Source organism: Pan paniscus, chromosome 23, assembly GCF_029289425.2.
Source record: "Pan paniscus chromosome 23, NHGRI_mPanPan1-v2.0_pri, whole genome shotgun sequence".
Lineage (NCBI taxonomy): Eukaryota > Metazoa > Chordata > Mammalia > Primates > Hominidae > Pan > Pan paniscus.
The window spans coordinates 39,691,597-39,711,652 of record NC_085927.1 but is presented as its reverse complement, the minus strand read 5'-3'; the positions used below and the strand labels follow the sequence as shown (position 1 = coordinate 39,711,652).

General features: G+C 60.9%; 2 protein-coding genes across 5 annotated transcripts in view; one reads left to right on the top strand and one right to left on the bottom strand.

The window, feature by feature from the left end:
• The window catches only part of ZMAT5 (zinc finger matrin-type 5), a 36,144-nt gene extending 27,098 nt beyond the window's left edge, over window positions 1–9,046 (top strand). For all 3 annotated transcript variants that reach the window (XM_003812001.5, XM_003812000.7, XM_063603044.1), the window contains exons 5-6: window positions 1,574–1,685; window positions 8,648–9,046. In XM_003812001.5, the coding sequence (XP_003812049.1) occupies window positions 1,574–1,685; window positions 8,648–8,777 (242 nt within the window). In that variant the 3' untranslated portion in view covers window positions 8,778–9,046. The remainder of the gene's footprint in view (window positions 1–1,573; window positions 1,686–8,647) is intronic.
• CABP7 (calcium binding protein 7) lies at window positions 8,163–19,710 on the bottom strand. 2 transcript variants are annotated; one of them, XM_034948440.3, is made up of 5 exons: window positions 19,467–19,710; window positions 12,192–12,335; window positions 11,261–11,373; window positions 10,795–10,936; window positions 8,163–10,561 (listed from the first exon to the last, which is right to left on the bottom strand). In XM_034948440.3, exons 1-5 carry the CDS (start codon window positions 19,573–19,575, stop codon window positions 10,434–10,436), a joined length of 636 nt encoding a protein of 211 aa, XP_034804331.1. In that variant the 5' UTR covers window positions 19,576–19,710; the 3' UTR covers window positions 8,163–10,433. The 2 variants fall into 2 exon arrangements, with proteins under 2 accessions (XP_034804331.1, XP_034804330.1); XM_034948439.4 differs by having other exon boundaries at window positions 10,795–10,948; window positions 19,467–19,649.
• Window positions 19,711–20,056: the final 346 nt, after the last annotated feature.

The following is a 20,056-nucleotide window of genomic DNA, read 5'->3' as shown; positions in this document are numbered from 1 at the left end:
GGGGGCAGACTCCAGGTCTCTCAGTGCCTGCCCCCTTAAGCTTCTCTGTCCAGGAGGCCTCAGGGTAGCCAGTGAAGGTCTGGGGCAGCTTGGCCTTTGCCCTGATTCCCCTACGGGCCTCACTCCCCTCTGACCAGTTAGACACTGCAGGCTCCGTGCCCTGCCCTGGGAGCCAGTGGCGCTGTGGCTGCAGCCCCGGGACCAACACAGGGTTTCCAGGAGCATTTTTCCCCAGGGTGGAAGCAAGGCCTTGTGGGACTGGCCAGCAAGTCCTGGCAGCAGCGGCAGCTCCAGCTCTTCCCTGGCTATGGGCTCTCAGAGGACGGCTGGCCCATGGTGGGACGAGCACGGGGCAGTGGGCCTGGAACTGGAGACGATGCCGAGCGGGGACAGGAATGGGGAGAGGCCCAGGGAGGCTGGGAACAGAGTCCCAGCTGGCAGCTCAGACAGTCCCAGCTCTGCCACGTCCTCTGTAACCTTGGTACGTGGCTTAACCTCTTGGAGGCTGTGTCCTATCGAATGTGATGTCTCTAAGGATGAAGCAAGATGACACCTGTACAGCCCAGGGCCCGGCCCCAAGTGAGCTCCAGAGACCAGGGCCCGGCCCCGAGTGAGCTCCAGAGACCGAGGCCTGGCCCCGAGTGAGCTCCAGAGACTGGGGCCTGGCTCTGAGTGAGTGCTAGTCAAGTGTATGATTACTTTCCTCTGGCCCAAGACTCCATCCCAGATGACTTGGTGACTCTGACCCCATCAAACGCTCACACTCAGCTTGTATAAATTCCATTCGTTGATTGGTTTTAATTCGTTGAGCAACAGGTTTTGTTGGACAGCTTATGAGAATAAAAACCAGGGAAGCTGAGGCTCATTACCCTGCCCAGGGTCAAAGACCCAGCAGGTGACAGAGCTGAGATGTGACCCCATTCGACTGCCCTCACTGCCTCCCTGCACCTCAGATTCAGACCCCTCCTTAGGGCCAGGCTCTCTCTCTCTTTTTTTTTTTTTTGAGATGGAGTTTCACTCTTGCCGCCCAGGTTGGAGTGCAGTGGCGCGATCTTAGCTCACTGCAGCCTCCACCTCCTAGGTTCAAGCGATTCTCCTGCCTCAGTCTCCCAAGTAGCTGGGATTACAGGCACCCACCACCACACATGGCTAATTTTTTTTTTTTTATTTTTAGTAGAGGCAGGGTTTTGCCATGTTGGCCAGGCTGGTCTCAAACTCCTGGACTCAGGTGATCCGCCCGCCTTGGCATCCCAAAGTGCTGGGATTACAGACGTGAGCCACCACGCCTGGCCAGGGCCAGGTTCTCTACACGCACCGTCCTGTTTCCAGCTCCCCAAGAGCTTGGAGGCAGCCGGGGTTGTCTCTATTTGATGGGAAAACAGAGCGAGGCCGAGTGCTGGGCCCTCGTGCACAGATGGCCTGGAGAAGCAGTCCAGGTGCATCCTCCTGGAAGGTTGCTGCAACTTCCCAGGGCTTGCTCAGGGCCTACCGGTAGCTTCTGCTTTGTGAGAGGGTAGGGTTCTGGCAGGCAGGAGTGTACCCCTCACTTGCCTTTGTCTCCCTGTCCCCACAGAGGAGAGGCGAGCCAGGGAGTGGCTACTAGATGCTCCTGAACTCCCCGAGGGCCATCTGGAGGACTGGCTGGAGAAGAGAGCCAAGCGGCTGAGCTCAGCCCCAAGTAGCAGGTACAGGTCCCCAGGGTTCCCTCCCGCTGTGCCCCCTGGGGGCAAAACCCCAGGCCGCCTTCCCCTTCCTGAGGCTCAGGAATCTCCATGAATTGCCCAGGCCCAGGGGCCGAATAAAGTTGCCTACACATAGCTCCCCGAGGAGCCCTTGGGGCCGCAGGCCCTGGCCAGAGGCTGAGGGGTGTTTGAAAGAGCCTCTCCCAAAGCTGGGCCCCTGTTGGAGTCTGTGCTGGCTGGAGGGGAGGCAGGCGGCTGAGCTGATTTGGCTGCAAGTCACAAGTCCGTGGCCAGAGGGAGGGGCCTGGGCTGTGGTCACCATGCACTGCTGCCCGCTGTTGCCTCTAGGGCCTTGCAGAAGGGAAAACAGGGAGGGTGCGACTTGCCCGAGGGCACACAGCTGGGAAAATGTAGAGCCGGGATTGCACAGGGTGTGATGACAAGGTCCTGGTCCCACTGCCTTTCTAAGGAAGGGGGTCTGGAGATGGCCCCAGCCCTCGGGACGCTCACAAGTAGAAGGGGAGCTGCTGGATCGGGGTCCTTGGGGTGTGTGCTTCGTGATGTCCCTGGTCCTCCTCTTTGAGGGAAGGGCCTCGGGTGATATTCACATCAGAACGGGGCACAGGGCAGGCAGGGGCAGACAAAGGCTGCATGGCATCGCGGCCAAAACCGAAGCCTGAGCTCCTGGGCTCTTCCTCCAGCAATTGAAGGAGGGAGGGGAGGAAAAGGGGATAAAGCTGTGCCCAGGAGCCGCATGCGACTTTGAACACGTTTTCCCATCCCGACTACCTTGCTTTCCCCATCTTGCAACGGGCTTCAGACCTGACTACCTCTGTGGTGTGGCTTCACAAAATGGTGGCCTGGCCTGGGCCAAGGGGACCTGGCCAGATAGTCTGGGGGATGAGGCCTTCCCTTAGAGCTCTGCCAGGAGGTGAAGGCCAAACTTCTTGCCTTCTCTGTGCTCCAGTGAAAGAGACTATGAGGGTGTTTTTTTTTTTTTCTTTCTTTCTTTTTTTTTTGTGATGGAGTCTTGCCGTATTGCCCAGGCTGGAGTGCAGTGGTGTGATCTCAGCTCACTGCAACCTCTGCCTCTGGGTTCAAGCGATTCTTCTGCCTCAGCTTCCCAAGTAGCTGGGATTACAGGCACCCACCATCATACCTGGCTGATTTTTGTATTTTTGTAGAGATGGGGTTTTACCATGTTGGCCAGCCTGGTCTTGAACTCCCGACTTCAGGTGATCCGCCTGCCTCGGCCTCCCAAAGTGCAACGTGTTGGGATTACAGGCATGAGCCACCACACTCGGCTTTTTTTTTTTTTTTGAGACGGAGTCTTGCTCTACCGCCCAGGCTGGAGTACAGTGGTGCAATTGGCTCATTGCAAACTCCACCTCTTGGGGTTCACGCCATTCTCCTGCCTCAGCCTCCTGAGTAGCTGGGACTACAGGCACCCGCCACCACGCCCGGCTAATTTTTTTGTGTGTTTTTAGTGGAGACGGGGTTTCACCATGTTAGCCAGGATGGTCTCAATCTCCTGCCCTCATGATCCGCCCGCCTCGGCCTCCCAAAGTGCTGGGATTACAGGTGTCAGCCACCGCGCCCAGCCTTTTTTTTTTTTGAAATGGAGTCTCGCTCTGTCACCCAGGCTGAAGTGCAGTGGCGCGATCTCGGCTCACTGCAACCTCCACCTCCTGGGTTCAAACATTTCTCATGCTGCAGCCTCCCAAGTCACTGGGATTACAGGCATGCACCACCATGCCCGGCTAATTTTTGTATTTTTAGTAGAGACAGAGTTTCGCTGTGCTGGCCAGGCTGGTCTCGAACTCCTGACCTCAGGTGATTCACCTGCCTCAGCCTCCCAGAGTGCTGGGATTACAGGCATAAGCCACCGCACCCAGCCAGTAAAGGTGTTTTAAAACTAACTTTGTCTTTTACCTTTATTTTAAATCCGTGTTCAGTTTTTGTCTCCCCACCTTAAAAGTATATGTGGTACAGACATGACTCAAACGTTGGAGTGTGACATTCTCTCCTCCTGGTCCTGTCTGAAGGGTCCCGTCTAAAGGGGTTCTATCCTGTCTTTGTGCATGTGAGCACCTCCTTTGGGACTGGTTGCTGTCCAGGGATCCAAGTCCTACACCCCAGACTCCTTCAGCCCGTGTGCAAAAGGCTTGAGCTGGTTGGAGGCTGCCCAGAAAGCTCTGGCCCCTGCACCACTACTTGGACAGGACCTCCTATGAGTCCCATCCTCACTCTGCCACCTGCTAACCGAGTTGCACCAGCCACTCGCCTCCCTGCTCTGGGTCCATGGTGTCCTCCGCTGGGAGCGAGTCACAGAGGCCCGGCTGTCTCTTGGGGCTGTGACAAGGTTTCATGGAGTCCCTGTGGCTGAACTGGAGTGAGCACCAATGGGTGGGGTAGAGATGGGGTGCCCCAGAGTCCTTGCCTGGGTTCCAGACAGATGCATCCCTGTGCTGAAACAAGGCGCTATGAATTTGAGACTTGGGGGACTAGGGTACCAGATGGGGAAACTGAGGCTGAATGACTGGCTCCTAGTCACAGGTTGAAGTGGTGACCATATGAGAATTGAGTTTGGTGCTTACAGTGTTCCCAGTGTTTAGGGGCATTCAGGGAGATTGGCACCCCCATTTTGCAGCTGAGGAATCTTAACCTCTCCAGGAGGTGGGGCCATCCTGATCACATGTGCCCTGCTGCCCTTAGCCCTCACTTGAGAGAGAGCTAGGTCCCTGCTCTGTGTCCAGACCCCAGGCTGCCTCTGACACCAAGTTCAGGGCTGGCCCAAGGCTTTGTGTGGCTGTGGGTAGTGGCAGTGGCAGCAGCAGGCTGCCCTAATGGCAGTGACTGTTTTGGGAATGATTGTTCTGCAACTGGAGCCCACCTTGGCTGTAGGGGGTCTGAGCCCTGTGCTCTGGGCCATTGTCCCTCTGGCCACCCAGCCTGGCCCCTTCCAGGGGATCTGCCACCTGCCTTCCTCCTGCCTCCTGAGGGCTTGGGGCCAAAATGAATTATTCTCTAGGCAGAGCAGGCCTGTCCAGCCTTGAGAAAAAGGGGCTGTGGGAAGGGAGGTGACCGTTTATTCCTGCTTTTGCCATTGCTGCCTTGGGTGTCCATAACTGTCTTCGGGCAGGCTGGTCTCCTGAAGCCTAGCAGCCTTTCCCTCCGTCCTGGGCTTTGAGCCCCTCCCCTGCATCCACACCCCCTACCCTGCTTAATGGGAGGGGGTGGATTCCAGCCCCAGCCCCCGCAAGGCTACCTCACTTTCTTCCTGGCTCCCTCTCCAGCCTGGAGGCAGTGCTGCAGCAACAATGTTCTTCCTCCACCCTGGCTCTCCTGGGCGCCCCAGCGGCCCCTCCCTGGTCTCCCACCTTCCCTCTGCTCCCGCGGGGGATCCTCCACACAGCAGCCCTGATGCACCCTGGCCCTGGCGCTTCCCCACATCCTCCACCTCTGGCCGCACAGCCCCATTTGCAGGGCTGGGGCTGGGGCGGGGGACCCTCCCTGATGCCTCCGCAGCCGGTCGGATCTCGCCTTCTCACCTCTTGCCTCTGGCCTGACTGTTGGTCCCACTGGACACTCGGCAGCAGCTTAGATGAGGCATCATTTGTGATTTTGGAGCACCTTGCGCATGCTATTTTCTTGCCTGAAACTGCCTCCCACCTCTCTGCCTGGCAGAGTCAGACTTGTCCTGGAAGCTCTAGCTGAGACATCACGCCTCCCAGCCTTCGCTTCTCCTGCATGGCCTGGGCAGACTTGGGGGGGCCCAGGACAGGTTTACTGCATGAATGAGCATTTAGGCTGCCATTCGGGCGTTCCCCAGGTGTTAGTGCTGCGAGCCTTTTGTGGGGCCTGGTCTGGAAGCCTGGGGGACCCCCTCTTCCTCTCAGGGTATCTGCTTCCTCCCCCAGAGTACAAGGCACAGAGAGCTGCCCACCCCACCTCGGGGAACCGAGACCTGCGGGCTCCAACCTCCGCTGGCTGAGCTGAGCCTCCCCAGTGAGCCAGGCCAGCCCTCCTTGTAAACATGGGGAAGTGGGGGTCCATGAAGCCCCAGCCTGGTGGCATAGCTCTTATCCCCCTCCGCAGACTGACCCTGAGGGATCTGTCAAGAGCAGCGGCGGCCTCAGACACACAGACTGATCCCTCGGCAAGGCCAGGCCTGGCCCTGCTGCCCATTGTTGGCTCTTCAGATTGCGACTCTATCCCTCTTAATCTCTCCTTTGCACCCCTCTCTGGGCGGGCGCTGCCATCCTGGCCCATCCTCCTCCTCGACTCTGTTTCCTCTGATTAGGACCGTGGCTGGGAAAATGCAAGAGAGTGGCTCCTGTCCTCACGCACAGGACAAACAGGTCACCAGAGAAGCTACGAGCAGAGTTGTGCCAGACACTCACCTCAGTGTCCCCAAGGCTTTGGCTCACGTGTCTGGGGCCCTGGCAGTGTGCCAGTGTGTGTGAGCAGGCACTGGGTATGCCTGTCTACTGGCGGGACTCAGGGCAGGCAGGGGCACGGGGCTGACACTTGGACCCAGGAGGTCCCAGGTTCCCAGGAATCTGCCCCATTTTCTAGAGGAAGGGCCTGAGGCTCAGGGGAAGGGGCTCCCCAGGATCACACCCTCCCTGGGGATCCCCACTGTCCCTGTGGCCCTGCAGGGAGCCCAGGCTTGGCTGGCAGCTAGGGCACTCCCTTCCAGCAACTGCGGAGCCTCCCCGCCTTCTCTGCGGCTGGTGGAGTTTATGAAATCTCCCCAGTGCCATAAATCATGTCAAGAGCTGCCTTCTGCACTTTCTAGCAGGCAGTGAGCCATGAAGCAGGGGATGTCCCTGTCCTCTCACACCTGGGGGTCCTGGAGGCTGCACCCAGAGCTCCCCGGAGTCCTTGACTCTGCATGGCAGGTCTGGCCCAGAGAGGGGCAGGCTGGGTGGGTGCAGCAGGGGAAACTCCCAGGGCTCCTGACCCCGGCTCCCCACCTCCCCCTCGGAGGTCAGAGGCCTCTCCAAACCCCTCTCCGCAGGCCCAAGCCCTTCCCTCTCTGCAGAGGGCTGGCCACTGGGCCCCTGAGCCTGCCAGGAGCTGCCAGGGCCTCACCTTGCCTGAAGGCTGGATGTTGGGGTGTGGGAGTGTGCCAGAGCAGAGGGAGCTGAAGTGGGAGGGCCGTGTCTGCAGCCGATGTGGGGCTGGTATTCCAGGCCCTCAGGCCTCATCCCGAGGGTGTCACTTGGTCACGTGACTGACTCCTTGCACCTCAGTTTCCTCATCTATAAAATGGGGTTCGCCTGAGGATTCTTAAGGTTTCTCTAGGTCATGGTGTGTGGCCCAGAATAGCACCTGGTCAGTAAGATCTTTCAGCATTGCTGTTTGTTCCACAATCACTGGGTGGCCTCCTGGCACCAGGCCTGGCCCTGCGCCTTGGGGTACAAATACACCTTACCCCTATCCCCTGGTCTACATCCTCTGGGGACTCCAGTCCTATGTGGAAGACAGATGAGCTCCTGCCTGAATTTTGGCGGCGGCTGCATGGCACTCTCTGCTGTGGATGTGGATGTGCATGTGTACTTTTTTTTTTTTTTGAGACGGAGTCTCGCTCTGTCGCCCAGGCTGGAGTGCGGTGGCGCGATCTCGGCTCACTGCAAGCTCCGCCTCCTTAGTCCACGTCATTCTCCTGCCTCAGCCTCCCAAGTAGCTGGGACTACAGGTGCCCCCCACCACACCCGGCTAATTTTTTTTTGTACTTTTAGTAGAGACGGGGTTTCACCATGTTAGCCAGGATGGTCTCGATCTCCTGATCTCGTGATCCACCCGCCTTGGCCTCCCAAAGCGCTGGGATTACAGGCGTGAGTCACTGCGCCCGGCCAATGTGCACGTGTATTTAATCAGTCCCCCACAGCTGGACATGAAGGCTACTTCCATTGTCTCACGGCTATTGCTGTAACTCAATGGCTGCCCACAACCCTGCTATTTCCTTGGGCTCAGTTCCCAGAGGTGAAGTTGCTGGTTCAAAGGGTCTGCATGTTTTTGAGGCTCTGCCTTCCAGAAAGGTCCTGTATAGGCAGCTGGGGTGATGGGAGTTCAAAGTGCTCAAAGGTTCAAAGTACTTCGAAGCCTGAGAAGGGCCATGAGGCCCTGGAGAAGCAGCATGCGTGGGGCCCACGGCCAGAAGGATCTGAGTATGGGACAGGTGGAAGAATGGTGGGGGGGCCATCGCTGGGCCCTGGCAGGGTGCCCCAGGCTGGGCACAGAGGATGCCTCTCCTAGGGCAAGTACTTACATGGACCCCGAGTTCCAGGGGAGGTGGCTCGGGGTGGACGTTGAGGAGGAGGACAGTGAGTAGCATGAGAAATTAGGCTTTAAAAAAAAAATTTAGACAATGTTTTTTTCTGATTTCAAAGGCTTGTGTGCTCGTAAAACTTTTGAGAAATATAAAGGAGTAAAAAAGTCACCCATAATGGCACCACTCAGATAGGACCACTGTTAACTTTTTGCTGTGTCTTCCAGGATTTTTTTATGCATTTATATATTTTATATATTTTTAAACAAAAATAGTATCATGCTATATACATTATTTTATAAGCTGCTTTTTCTCCCTATCACACAGTATGTCTTTCCTTATCAGTGCATATAAATCTGCCTTAATTCTTACACAGGCCGCATGGCATTCTCTGCTGTGGACGTGCATATGTATTGAATCAGTCCCCCACAGGTGGACACGAAGGTTATTCCCATTGTCTCGCAGCTCAATGTCTGCCTGCAACCCCACTATTTCCTTGGGCTCAGTTCCTAGAGGTGAGGTCGCTGGCTCAAACGGTCTGCCTATTTTCGAGGCTCTGCCTTCCAGAAAAGTCATGCAGGCAGCTGACCCTCCCCACAGCCAGGGTGGTGAGGCAGGTGGGCTGGGGGTGGCATAAGCCTGGGCTGTAGTGTACTCTTATTCTCCCCGCTTCTCTCTCTCTCTCTAGGGCTGAACCCATCAGAACCACTGTCTTCCAGTACCCCGTGGGCTGGCCACCAGTTCAGGAGCTGCCTCCATCCCTGCGGGCACCCCCACCTGGGGGGTGGCCTCTGCAGCCCAGAGTCCAGTGGGGCTGAGCCCCTTGCCCCCGACTGACCCCCACGTGGTCACTTTTCTCATCAGTCACAATAGGAAGCCAAGCCCGGTTCCTGCTACGCCCCATGGAGGCTCCGAGACCATCTGCCCGGCCTCACTGAGGCTCAGGACACGGCCACACCAAGTGCAGCCCTCGTCCTGGGTCTGCACCGGGCAGCTCTCCCCTCACTCTCCTCCACCTGCCCCCCTGCTTCTTAAGAAGATGGGGGAGAAAACTTCCAAATGTTTATAAAGAAAGTCTGTCACCACAGTGGTCTGGCTGTGTTTCCCTACGCTGGGTGCTCTGAGCTCTGTTCTCCAGCCCCTAGCAGAGGTCGGGCAAGGAGGGAATCAGATGAGATTTTCCCCAGGTGACTCACGCTCACTCCCTTCTCCCTTGGGACCAGCAGAGGTTCAGCACGGCCAGGCAGAGGGTGTGCCAGGGTGGCTGTGCCCGTTGCCTGGTAAGAAGTGGCTCTAGGCCCAAGGAGCCCAAGGGCTCCATCTGCCATCCCCGCCCTGGAAGAATCCACAGCCCCCATGTCTGCCCATGCTGAGCTGCTGCCCAAGTGTTTGGGATGGCACAGCTGGGGCATGGGAGCGGGGTCTCCAACCTTGAGGGCGTAGAGAAGTGGGAGGACAGGAGGGCAGGCCCTGGGCTGAGAGAGTGGCCTGGCGCAGCCTCTTGGCACTGACAGTGCGGGGCTGTGCCAGTTTCTTGGCCCAGGAGGTAGTACAGGGGCCCTCCCAAAGTTCAGCCCTGGAGGAGCCCCCTGGCCGGAGGCTGCTCAGAGCCTTCAGGCCCCAGCTCTGCCTCCTTCCTCAGCTGGACTACAGTTCTAGGCTCTAGGCTGGGGTGGTGGACAATGTGGCCTTGGTAGCTGGGCCTCTGGTGGGAGGGCCAGAAGGTGGGGGGCTGCAGGGCCACCTCAGATGCCCATCCTCCACGACCTTCTGCCTTTCCTGAAAATCCCTGTGGAAGGAAGAACTGAGGCCAAGTCTCGGGCCCCTGAGCCTCGGGTTCCTCACCTGTGAAATGGGCTGGCCCAGCAGGTACATGGAGAAAAGGGGGTCTGGGTTGGGGGTCCAACGAGGGTCAGAGGAAGGGGCCCAAGGAGAAGACCAGGGGCCTCCTCAGGCTATGCCAGGCAGCAAGGCCCAGGACACCCTGGCTTCCCACCCTCCCCCAGGAGGAGGCTTTCTGTCCCTGCCTGTGCCCTGTGCCCTGGGCAGACCTCAGGGACCAGGGCTGGGTTGGCTGTGTGGCCCCAGATAGGCTGCTGTCTCAAGGCACAGGGTGCCCACTCCTGCCCAAGGGACCACAGCAGCAACTGGGTCCTGGGGGTTCCTGTGCAAATCCCTCCTTAATTTCCCAGGAGCCCCTGGATGGTAGGAAGAGTGAGTGCTCCTTACAGGCCAGGGTGGGGACAGGGTGGGGCTGGGGACCATCCTCAGAGCCACCACCCGGCCCTCCACAGCCAGGCCACAGCTCCAGGTGAGGACCGTGGGTGGGTGGGGAGGGCTCGCTGGATACCCAGGCCCTGAAGTACACGCAGATGGCGGCCCAGGGAGCCGGCCAAGGGAGGGGTCTGCAGGCGGCGGTGGTGTGGGGCGGGCCACGGGCACCGCATGCGGTGGATGGGGCATCCAGGTGGCGTCTACTTCATGCCACTGCGCAGCACCTGGTTGGCCGCAATGAGCATGACACTGATGATGAAGGCGATGGCGAAGGCGCAGATGAGACTCTTGCGCACGCAAGTCTGGCGGATCTGCTGGTTGGAGCAGGCTGTGGCCGCCCGCCGGGAGCACCGGGGAGACAGAAGGGGACATCAAAGCGATGGAGTCAGGAGCCGCCTGCCCTTCGGCACATGGGCTCATCCCATGGGGTGCCCCAATGGGACAGAGGCTTAGGACAGGCAAGGAGGCCCCCAGCCCCCCTCTGCAGACTCTCCCCACCCCGTGCGTCCCCCTGGCCAAGTCACTGGGCCCACCCGTGGGGTTCCAGGGCCAGCCACTCACTCTCCACATCCACGGGACACTCCTCGGCTGTGCCCAGGTGGCTCTCCTCCTCCGTCATGATGATGTTCTCTATGTCCTTCATGGACAGGTGCTCGCAGAAGGTGTCGTAGAGCAGCCGCTTCAGCTCATCCACCGTCAGCTTCTGCATGTCGCACTTGCGGAGGGGGACAACACGGTGCTCTGAGAGCCACCGCAGCCCCCACCCAGCACCCCACGGCCATACAGACCCAGTGACAGGCCTCTAGATTCTGGGGGGCTGGAAAACACTTGCTCCATTCCCCCAGAGAGTCCTTGACCAACACCGGCCTCCCCAGGGAGCCCATGGCCCTCTGAGAGGTGAAATGTCCAGTGGACACAAGCCTGAAGTGGTCATCCCCCCTTTACAGTGTGGGCCCAGCCATTCACTGGCTCCAGAACAGAACTCCACAGTGTGCACAGCCCTGGGTCCCAACTAGCCAGGGGATACCTTCCAGAAGACAGTGTCAAAGTCGGTGCCATGGAACTTCTCTGGGATCCCTGAGGTGGAGAGTTTGGGTCCCAGAAGGGTCACAAACTCCTCAAAGTCCACTTGACCATCACCTGGAGGAGGCACGGGTCCAATCAGTGGGTAGGGCCCAGGCCTGCAGCCCAGGGCCCAGAGGTCCTGGGATGGAGTCTTGATATACCTTGGGCCTACCGGGTGGCCTTAGGCAGGTGCCCGCCTTCTCTGAGCCTTGAGTCAGTGTCAGGGGCATCTACCAAGTGCCAGGCTCTGGGCTGACGCTGAAGCCACCCAGTGTGATGAGGCCTTACAAGGGGAGGTGGAGGTAGACAGCAGGTGGGCCGTGACCCTCCTATTTCACCCAGAACCCTCTGTTGCTCCCAGCACCCTGCGGCCATCCTGGGGTGGGCCATCCTCCACCATATAGACAGGAACTGAAGCTCAGAGTGGGGCAACCTGCCAAGGCTGTCACCTGGCCTCTGGATGGAGTAGAGGAGAAGAAGGGCCCGGGTGGGATAAAGAGGGGGCTTGGCATCACTATTCCTTATGAACTTTTCCTTAATAAAATGCCAGGTGGCAAACACAACTGAAGTAGTGATTTTATCTCAGGTGGTGGGAACTGGAGTATTTATTGCATCCTTTTACTTCTCTGTACTTAAACTTCTCAACACAGAGTGAAAGGAGCCATCTCTGAGCCCTGCATGTGGCTGGGACTGTCACTACCTCTCTGGCCTCAATTCTCCAGGCTGAGAAATGGGGCCAGACCGGGCTGCAACCTGCCACGGACTTTGAGGGTGGGAGTCAGGGGAGCGAGAGACCCAATTTGGATGCAGCCTCAGCAGCTCAGGCCCCAGCCCCTGCCCCACCCCCAGGGCCCAGATGCCAGGTGGGGAAACCGAGGTGGGGGGGTGCTCACCATCCATGTCCAGCCGCTGGATGATGACCTCCAGCTCCACCTCGTTGGGCATGTAACCCAGTGAGCGCATGGCTGTGCCCAGCTCCTGCTTGGAGATGAAGCCATTGCCGTCACGGTCAAACACCTTGAAGGCCTCTCGGATCTCTGAGGAGAGAATGGAGTAGGCTGGGACTTCACCCCAGTCCCCAACAGACCCCCTTTCCAGACCCCCAGGATCACCGACCCCGCAGCCTGAGCATGGCCTTGAGAGCCCAACCCAGAGCCTGCAGATCTGGTGAGAGCATGGCCCGAGGGTGCACAAGGGTGCCATATTCTGGGACCTCTGGGCAGGCTGAGCAGGGCAGTAAAGCAGGGCTCAAGGACCCCCAGCAGTGACCTCTTGGGATCTGATTGCGCCAGGCTCTCACAGCCTCTCCTGGTGTGCTCACAACGACCCCGTGTGGTGGGGACCACGTGCAGGGGAGGATGCTGGATCTCCCCGGCCCCGCGGCTGCTGACGGCTTCCCCACCCGCCCCCATTCCTTCCATCCCCCTCTCCCCCACCATCTCCATCCCGCTGCGCCTCCTCCCCCAGGCTCGGATCCTTAGATCCTTAGATCCTTAACACCGGCCAACACTTGCTAATGGCAGCCACGTGAGGCAGCTTGCTCCAGACTAATGGGCTGACAGGCGGCACAGACCTCTTTTGGTTCAGGGAAGACAGAGGGGGAAGGAGCCCCCCTCCAGGTCCAGGCCAGACCAGACTGGGTGGGGGGTCGCCCTCCATACTGTACGGAGCAGAAGACTGAGGCCTGATGACCTCGGTGACTCAGGTGGTGAGCAATGCACTGCGCTGGGAGCCCGGGGAACAAGCAACCCAACCTGTGACCTTGGGCCAGCCTCAGTTTTACCCACAGTGAAATGGGCAGAATGATGGTGGGGACTCCCTGGCACACAGTTGAGGGGGTCCTCACCTGTCACCTTAGCTGTACTGCTGTCTCTTCTGTTTCTCTGTTTTTAAGGGCTGCTGTCCCTTAATCATCACAGCCCCAGCAGGGCCCTAAACAGCATTTGCCTTTGGGAGTGGGGGGCGGGGCTCGATGCTCTCTCCGGCTCCCGGGGCTCTCCTTGTTTGCTTGCCAGCCACCTGGCCTTTGCCTAAGCTGTTCCCCTGGGTGGGCTTTTAGCTTTCAGCAGGCAGAATCAAGCTCCTCATGCGAGAGAGGGTGTGTATCTGTGTGTTTAAAAGTAGAGACACGCGAGGTGCTCCGTGCTGCAGACCAGAAACAGGCTGAGAGAGCCCCAGCGGCCGGCCCAGAGTCAGCGTGGGCTCAGAGCTGCTGTTGCTTGGGCTGGCCCAGGCCTTGCCTTAAGGGGTCCATGAACCCTGAAACTGCTCATAGGACCTTGCACTTTGGAGTCATTCCCTAGTCTCGGGGGACAGGGGAGCCTAGCCCAGCCTGTTGGTCTCACCACAGACTAGGGGCCATGGCCCAGAGAGGATGGCCACATGTCCCAGGCCACACTTCGAGGTGGCTTGGGCAGAGGCCCCACCCTTATCAGGCTTATCCCACTGGTGTCCACACCCAAGGCCTGAGGGTCAGACAGGCTCACATGTGCACCGGGGTTGCCTGGGCCCCCAGACTTTCTGACTCTGGACTTCCCCTTCACTCATCCCACCAGGACCTGGGAATCTCGTCTCCTAACCAATGGCCCCGGGGCCAGGGAAGCATCTGGGCGGGGAGGTCTGTGCCAGGGCCACAGGATTCTGCAAACCCTGGACTCTGGGAACTCCAGGCCAATTCCCACCTGGAGCTTTCCTGGGCCACCAAAGAGGTGGTGAGCTCCCCGTCACGGGGGATGTGTGAGCTGAGGCCTGACAGCCACGGAGGCTGCTGAGGGGATTCCGGTCCCTAGAGCCTCTAGGTAGAGCTGGAGGCATCTGCACACACACGCTTAGGTTTCCGGCCAGCACTGTTGGCCTCCTGGCCCGGCCACACGTTCTGCCCACCCCAGGTGTCCTGAACTCCATCCAGGCTAGGGGCCCTCTCGGTCCTGTGGGTACCAGGACTGCTCCATCTCCAGTCTTTTGAACACGCGGCCCATTTTGCCTGAAGTGCTCTTCTGCTCGCCGTGGCAAACCCTGACACAACCCCAGTTCTCAGCTTGAACGGCACCATCTCCCTGGTGCCCTCCCTGTTCCCCACTGGCCAGCTCTGGCCCTCCTCTGGGCCCCCACAGGCCCTGCTCTTGCCCCATCCTTGCATGGGCCACGCTGGATTGTGCACTACAAGGGCCATGACAGCAGGGAGGGGCTGGTCTTGTTCGTGGCTGTGTCCCTGTTGCCTGGAACGGGGCCTGCCTCTTCAAGCATAAACATTTGCTGAATGAATGATGAAATGAATGAATGACTGATGTGGGGAGCCCATCCATCTGAAGCACACAGTTCTCTGGCTCTTCTGAGCAGCAGTTCACATACCGCTTGCTGTGAGGCCGCTACTCAGAGCCCACGAACAATCCTGGTTAGGGGACACGTTTACTTCCACTCCCCAAGCAGCCGAGAAGCAGACAGGGAGGCTGAGGAGGCTGCGTGATCCCTTCTCCAGCCCCCAAGGATGCCATCCCCACCTGCCTGCGGGCCACCCGTGGAAGAGGGGCCTCAAGCTGAAGACGAGTGGGGGCCAGACGGTGGTGTCGGGAAGGAGGACCAGGGTCAGGCACCGCTCCTCCTCCTCCCTTTCCTCCTCTGCAGGGTCCCGCTTGGGAGATGTCAGGGAGGGATGGCAAAGTCCTGGACTCACACTAGGGGATGCAGTGGGAGCCACCCCCTCCCCTGCCTGCTGTGAATTGAGCTCCAGGTCATCCCTCCTACCCTTCGGGAGCTCCCAGAGCCCAGGGCTGCTTTGCTGGAGCCCCTGAGTCCCTTTGCTGGAGACCCTGAGAAAACGCACTGGGCCGAGGGGAGCCAGGGGAAGGCAGGTGAATATTGGGATGCACGGGCGGGCGATAAGCTGGGAGGCAGCCCTGCAGGCCCAGCAGCCTTTTCTCAGGCAAGGCTTACCTTCCCAGGCCACTAGGTAAATCCACACACTGCCACCTCCCCATGCATGAGTCTCTTTAACACCCCTCCTTGGCACATCCAACACACCACAAAGTCTCACCTTGGTGCCTTTGCCTGTGCTGGGAGCCCTGCCCCAGCCGACTCCCACCCGCCCACAGAGGCCGGGTTCAGGCACCACCTTCCCGGCCAGGGAGGCAGCCTAAAGTGGCAGAGACCCAAGGTCAAGTCCCAGCTCTCCTACATCCTGGCAGGGTGACCTTGGGCAGGTATTTGCTCACCTGTACAATGGGGCTGCTGGGATGATTAAGCAATAAAATCAAGCATGTGTCTGGCTGGTCCTGGCTCAGAGATGGATGCTATAAATCAGAACGTCCCAGATAGCAGAGCCAGAAGAAGAGGGAGGACTGAGTGAGCTTGGGACACCAGGCCACCTTTCCTGTTGGCGGTTGCTGGGACCAGAGGCCTGGGCTTGGATTCTGGCTATCCTGCTTAGCAGCCCAGTGGCCTGGGCAAGTCACGTCCCTCTCTAAGCCTCGGGTGTCTCATCTGTGAAATGGGGAGCAACTCCGGCACCATCACTGAAGCCCGGCCTCTGCCGGGGGCTCCCTGAGTGGGGCAGGTGTCGTGATTTCCTGCCACCATTGTGCCATCAGCACCCCACAGCTGGGTGCATTTCCCCGAAAGCCTTGCTCCCTTCCCGTCCTGTAAGGCCAAGGGTAGCCTGACGGGTACCATCTTGGCATGAGGATGCTGGCAATGGGCTGGCAGGGCCACCAGGTTTCCAGGCTGACCTGCCCCCTACCTGCCACCTCCAGCCTGACATCCCCCAATCTCCTTCTCAACCTGTGGAGTTTCATCAGGGCCCAAGTCCCCAGCAGACTCCAAGGGACATCCGCACTCCATCAGGCAGCCAGAGTCCAGAGGGCAGGCACTGGCTGGAGGTCACTGAAGAGGGTAGTGTCCATCCTCCGCAGTGGCTGCTACTCTCCGTGGCACTGGCCCCGTGCCCCACCACTCTGGCCTCCCTGAGCTTTTGGCTGTGCAGAGGCGGCTCCTGGCCTTGCAGGGCAGAGAGGTAGGAAAGGGGACTCCCCAGCCTCCCCTGCCCTAAAGGCCCCCATTTGGCCACTCTCAATGAAGGCTCCACTCACAGACTGGGCAGGCCAAGTGTCAGCCCCAGAGCCCTACCCTGGGGACTGTCTGCCTGGAGGTCTGACTCCTTCCTCCTCTCTTCGGCCAGAAAGGGCTAAGACTTGCAGCCACTCCATTCCCACCCTTGGGTGCTCAAGTCAGCTGATGGTGCTGGGACCAGCCTCAGTGTTCCTGGAGGACTCTGCTGTGTGTGTATGTTGGAAAAGGTGTATGTCCCAGCCATGGTGGGCACACAGAGGGGATCTAAGAGAGCCTGTGCCTGTCCCTCACAGGGCCTGGGTGGGCCTCAGGCCAGCTCTGTGCAGCCACATTCCTACCCTGCCAACTGCCCTCCATGCCTCCCCAGGGCCACAGGTCCCCAGACACCTTTTCCAGACCTTCAAGGCCTTTTCCACCCAGCTCTCCCTGCCAGCCTGCCCTTCTGGCTCAGCCTCCTGCACACCCTCACGGGCCTGGGCCCTGCACACTGCAGCCTCTTACCCCCGCAGGGCCTCCCCTCATGTTGCATCTGGGTCCCTGAGCCCCCTGTGCTAGGTACTTTCACTGCATCCTCCGTCACCAGCCCCCCTTTTATAGGTGGGGAAACCAAGGCTCAGAGAGGTGAGCGATTGCCCAAGGTCACTCCATGAGCTGAAGGTGCAGAGACTCAAACCCAGCGCCGCCTGGCTGGGAAGCCCTCATCTTAACTCTGTGCTTCCCACCTCCCTGCCTGGTCCTCCTTTCCGCTCAGACTGACCGCCCCCTGGATTTCTGCGGCAGGCACGTACTGTCTGCAGCATTCCATCCCGGGCTGCCCAGCTCCCTCTTCCTGGCACATGTGGCTCCTCCGCGAATGGCGTCCTCCCGGCAGAGGGCCTGGGTCTCGCCCAGACCGCCCTGGGGCAGGAGCACTCATGAGGCCCTGGAGAGGCGGAGAGGGCAGAGGGGGATCCGTGCCAGGAATGGCCAGCCCTGGCATTCAAGGACTGCTGAAAGGGACCTGGGGCCGCCAGAGGGCTTTTAGGGCACCTGCAGCCAAGAAGGGGGCTGGTCATGGAAAACTTCTTGCCTTCATCTGTAGCTGCCCACTGGGCCAGAGATGAGCTGGGACCACCCAGGCATCTGTCTACTCCATGACCCCACCTGCCCATCCCAGGGAGGGCCCTGCCCTTCAGATGCCCCGAGTCAGGGCCCCTCAGCTCCCCAGGGCCCAGGAGAAGGGGACAGGAGAGAAGCGGGGAGGGCACTTGTTGTGGCTGGTGACTAACGCAGCTGGGCTCCTGCCAGCACGCCATGTCGTTGGTTGGGGAGCCTGCGGCCTTGCCCCTGCACTGCCCACCCTGCGGCCCCTCACCCCTGCAGCCAGCCTCTCAGCCTCTCCCCTTCCTCAGGGAGTGCACTCCAGGACTGGGGATCAGGAGAGGAGGGACCCAGAAAGGGCTGGAGTTGGGGTGGTGGGGTCCTGGTGGGGGTGCTGGGAGCAAGGGGAGGGAGTGAAGCGGAAGCTGCCTGGGGTCTGGGAGACATGGTGACTCCTGCTTGGATGGTCAGGAGGAAGGGATGGATGAGGGCCTCTGGAGGGGAAAGGTCGGCAGGAGGTTTGAGGTGGCCCAGGGCCGGAGGGGACAAAGGTGGGGAGGAGAAGGCCTATGCTCCATCTCCTGACCTTTCGCCCCCCCCGCATCGTACCCCTCCTTTCCCCAGGCTCTGGAGGAGGCTCTGGCCCTGGGTTTTAGGGGTGAATGGTGAGGTCATGTCGGGGGGCCCCAATCATCCATCTGTCCTGTCCGCATCAGACCCCAGACCCTGTCTCCACAGCTCTCCCCGCTTCTGAGGGTTTGCAGGGGCAGTTGGTGAGGAGCCTGGTGGCTCATGCCTATGGTGCAGTGAGCGAGGCAGAGGCTGCCTTCTCTCTCTGGATCTTCCCCCGACCCAGTCTGACTCCTCTAAGATCTGCCCTCACCCTGGGCCTGGGTTGAGGGAGGACCTCCCTCCATGGCTTCCCCTGGGCTCCCACCATCCTCCCTGACTGTGCTGGTCTTGGCTGCACCCTCCCAGGCCCTAATGAGCCTCCAGATCTCAGAGACCCCTGGATCCAAGGTACCCCGAGAGGCCCATCCTCTGGGTGAGCTCAGCCCCTTGCAACAGCAGACAAGCAGATCCCAGGAGGCCGTGACCCCCATCAGCCCAGATCCCCCACTCCACTCCATATGGGGGCTCCAGGAGGTCTGGGGGGAGGGGAAACCTGAGCACCTCCCCCAGCCCAGCAGGGAAGGAGCTGGGCGGGCCCCAGGGGTCTCACTGCTCCTCAGGACACACTGTCCCGGACCCCTGCCCCTGCCCTCTGCTCTGACCTCGCCCAGCCAGCGGCCTGCCATCCCCCTGCGAGTCTGAGAGGCAGGGGGAACGAGGTGGGGGCGGGTTTGGGTCCTGGCCTCTCTGCCTTTCCCTTCCAGGCTTGGCTATCGCGACTTAGCCGCCCGGTCCGGCCACTTGTTGTCGCCACCGCCTCCCGGGCCGCCTTCCCGGCGCGCCGGGCTGGGGGTCCCCGCAGGGCTCCAGGGAAGGGGCTACGGCCGCAGGTGGGGACGGGGGCGGCCCCGCAGCGGGCAAGAGCAGGGCAGTCGCCCTCTCCCCTTCTTCTGCTGCCCGAGCAGATTGAATTTTTAAAGCGACACGAGCGGAATGTCAATGCGAGCAGAGAGCCGCGGGCGGGCGCCGCGGAGGGGATCAGGATGCGGGTGCTCCGGCCGGGCCGGCGCTGGGGGCTCAGCGCGGACCCCCGCCCCAGTCCGCCGCGTTGCCGCACCGTCACCGCCGACTGCGCGGCCCCGTGACCCCGCTGCGGGGCCCGGCAAGTTTCCGCAGCGCTGGGGACCACGCGGGCAGGGGCTGGGCCGCTCTCCGCCTGAGCGACCCCCACCGCGGCGCCCCGGGGTGCGGACAGGTCTTGCCGCCGCGCACAGCTGCTAGCTGGGGAGCCCACCTGGCAACCGGCACCTGCGGACCGCCCCCCGCCCCCCGCCCCCGCGCCCCTGGCCCGCGCTTCACCTGGGCGCACAGGTAGGAGGGCCGCCGGGGCGGGGGTCCCGGCGGACACTCACCCTCCAGCTCGTCCTCCGGGATGTCCACCGGGCGCTGCTCCGACAGCAGGTTGGGCACGGTGTAGATGCCCCGGTACATCAACGCCGCCGTCACCGGGTGGAACGGCATCTTGGAGGCTCCGCGCCCGCCCGCCCGCCGCAAACTTTGAGGCCGGGGCTCATGGGCCGGTGGCGGCCCCGGGGGCGGCTGGAGCGGGCGGGGCGCGCGGCTGCGGAGGGCGGCGGCGGCAGCGGCGAGGCTGGGGACGCCCCTCCGGGGGCCTAGCGCCCCCGCGCCCCGGGCCGCCGGGCCATGCCGCCCGCTCCCTCGTCGGGCTCCCAGCCGGGGCCCCGCAGGGGCAGCGGGGGCGGCGCCGCTCTGGCCTTTCCGAGAGCTCCGGCTGCCTCGCGCGGTGCCCGCCGCGCCCGCTCCTCGGTGCCCCGCGCGCTCCGCGCTGCTCGCCGCCCGCTAGTCCGCTCGCCGGCGCGGCCGCTACCGGCCCGGCGCTCAGGCTGTAGCCGCCTCTCCGCTCGCTCGCTCGCTCGTTCTGTGCCGCGCTGGCTGCGCTCCCCGCCTCCCCCGCCAGCCGCCCGCCCGCCCCCTCCGCGCT

Coding starts and splice junctions, on each gene's coding strand:
- CABP7 (XM_034948439.4), bottom strand. CDS start 19,575: ATGCCGTTCCACCCGGTGACGGCGGCGTTGATGTACCGGGGCATCTAC. Junction 11,374..12,191: donor CCAGCGGCTGGACATGGATG/GTGAGCACCCCC, acceptor TGCCTCCTCCAG/GTGATGGTCAAGTGGACTTT. Junction 10,562..10,794: donor GTGTCCCGTGGATGTGGAGA/GTGAGTGGCTGG, acceptor GGGCGGCCACAG/CCTGCTCCAACCAGCAGATC.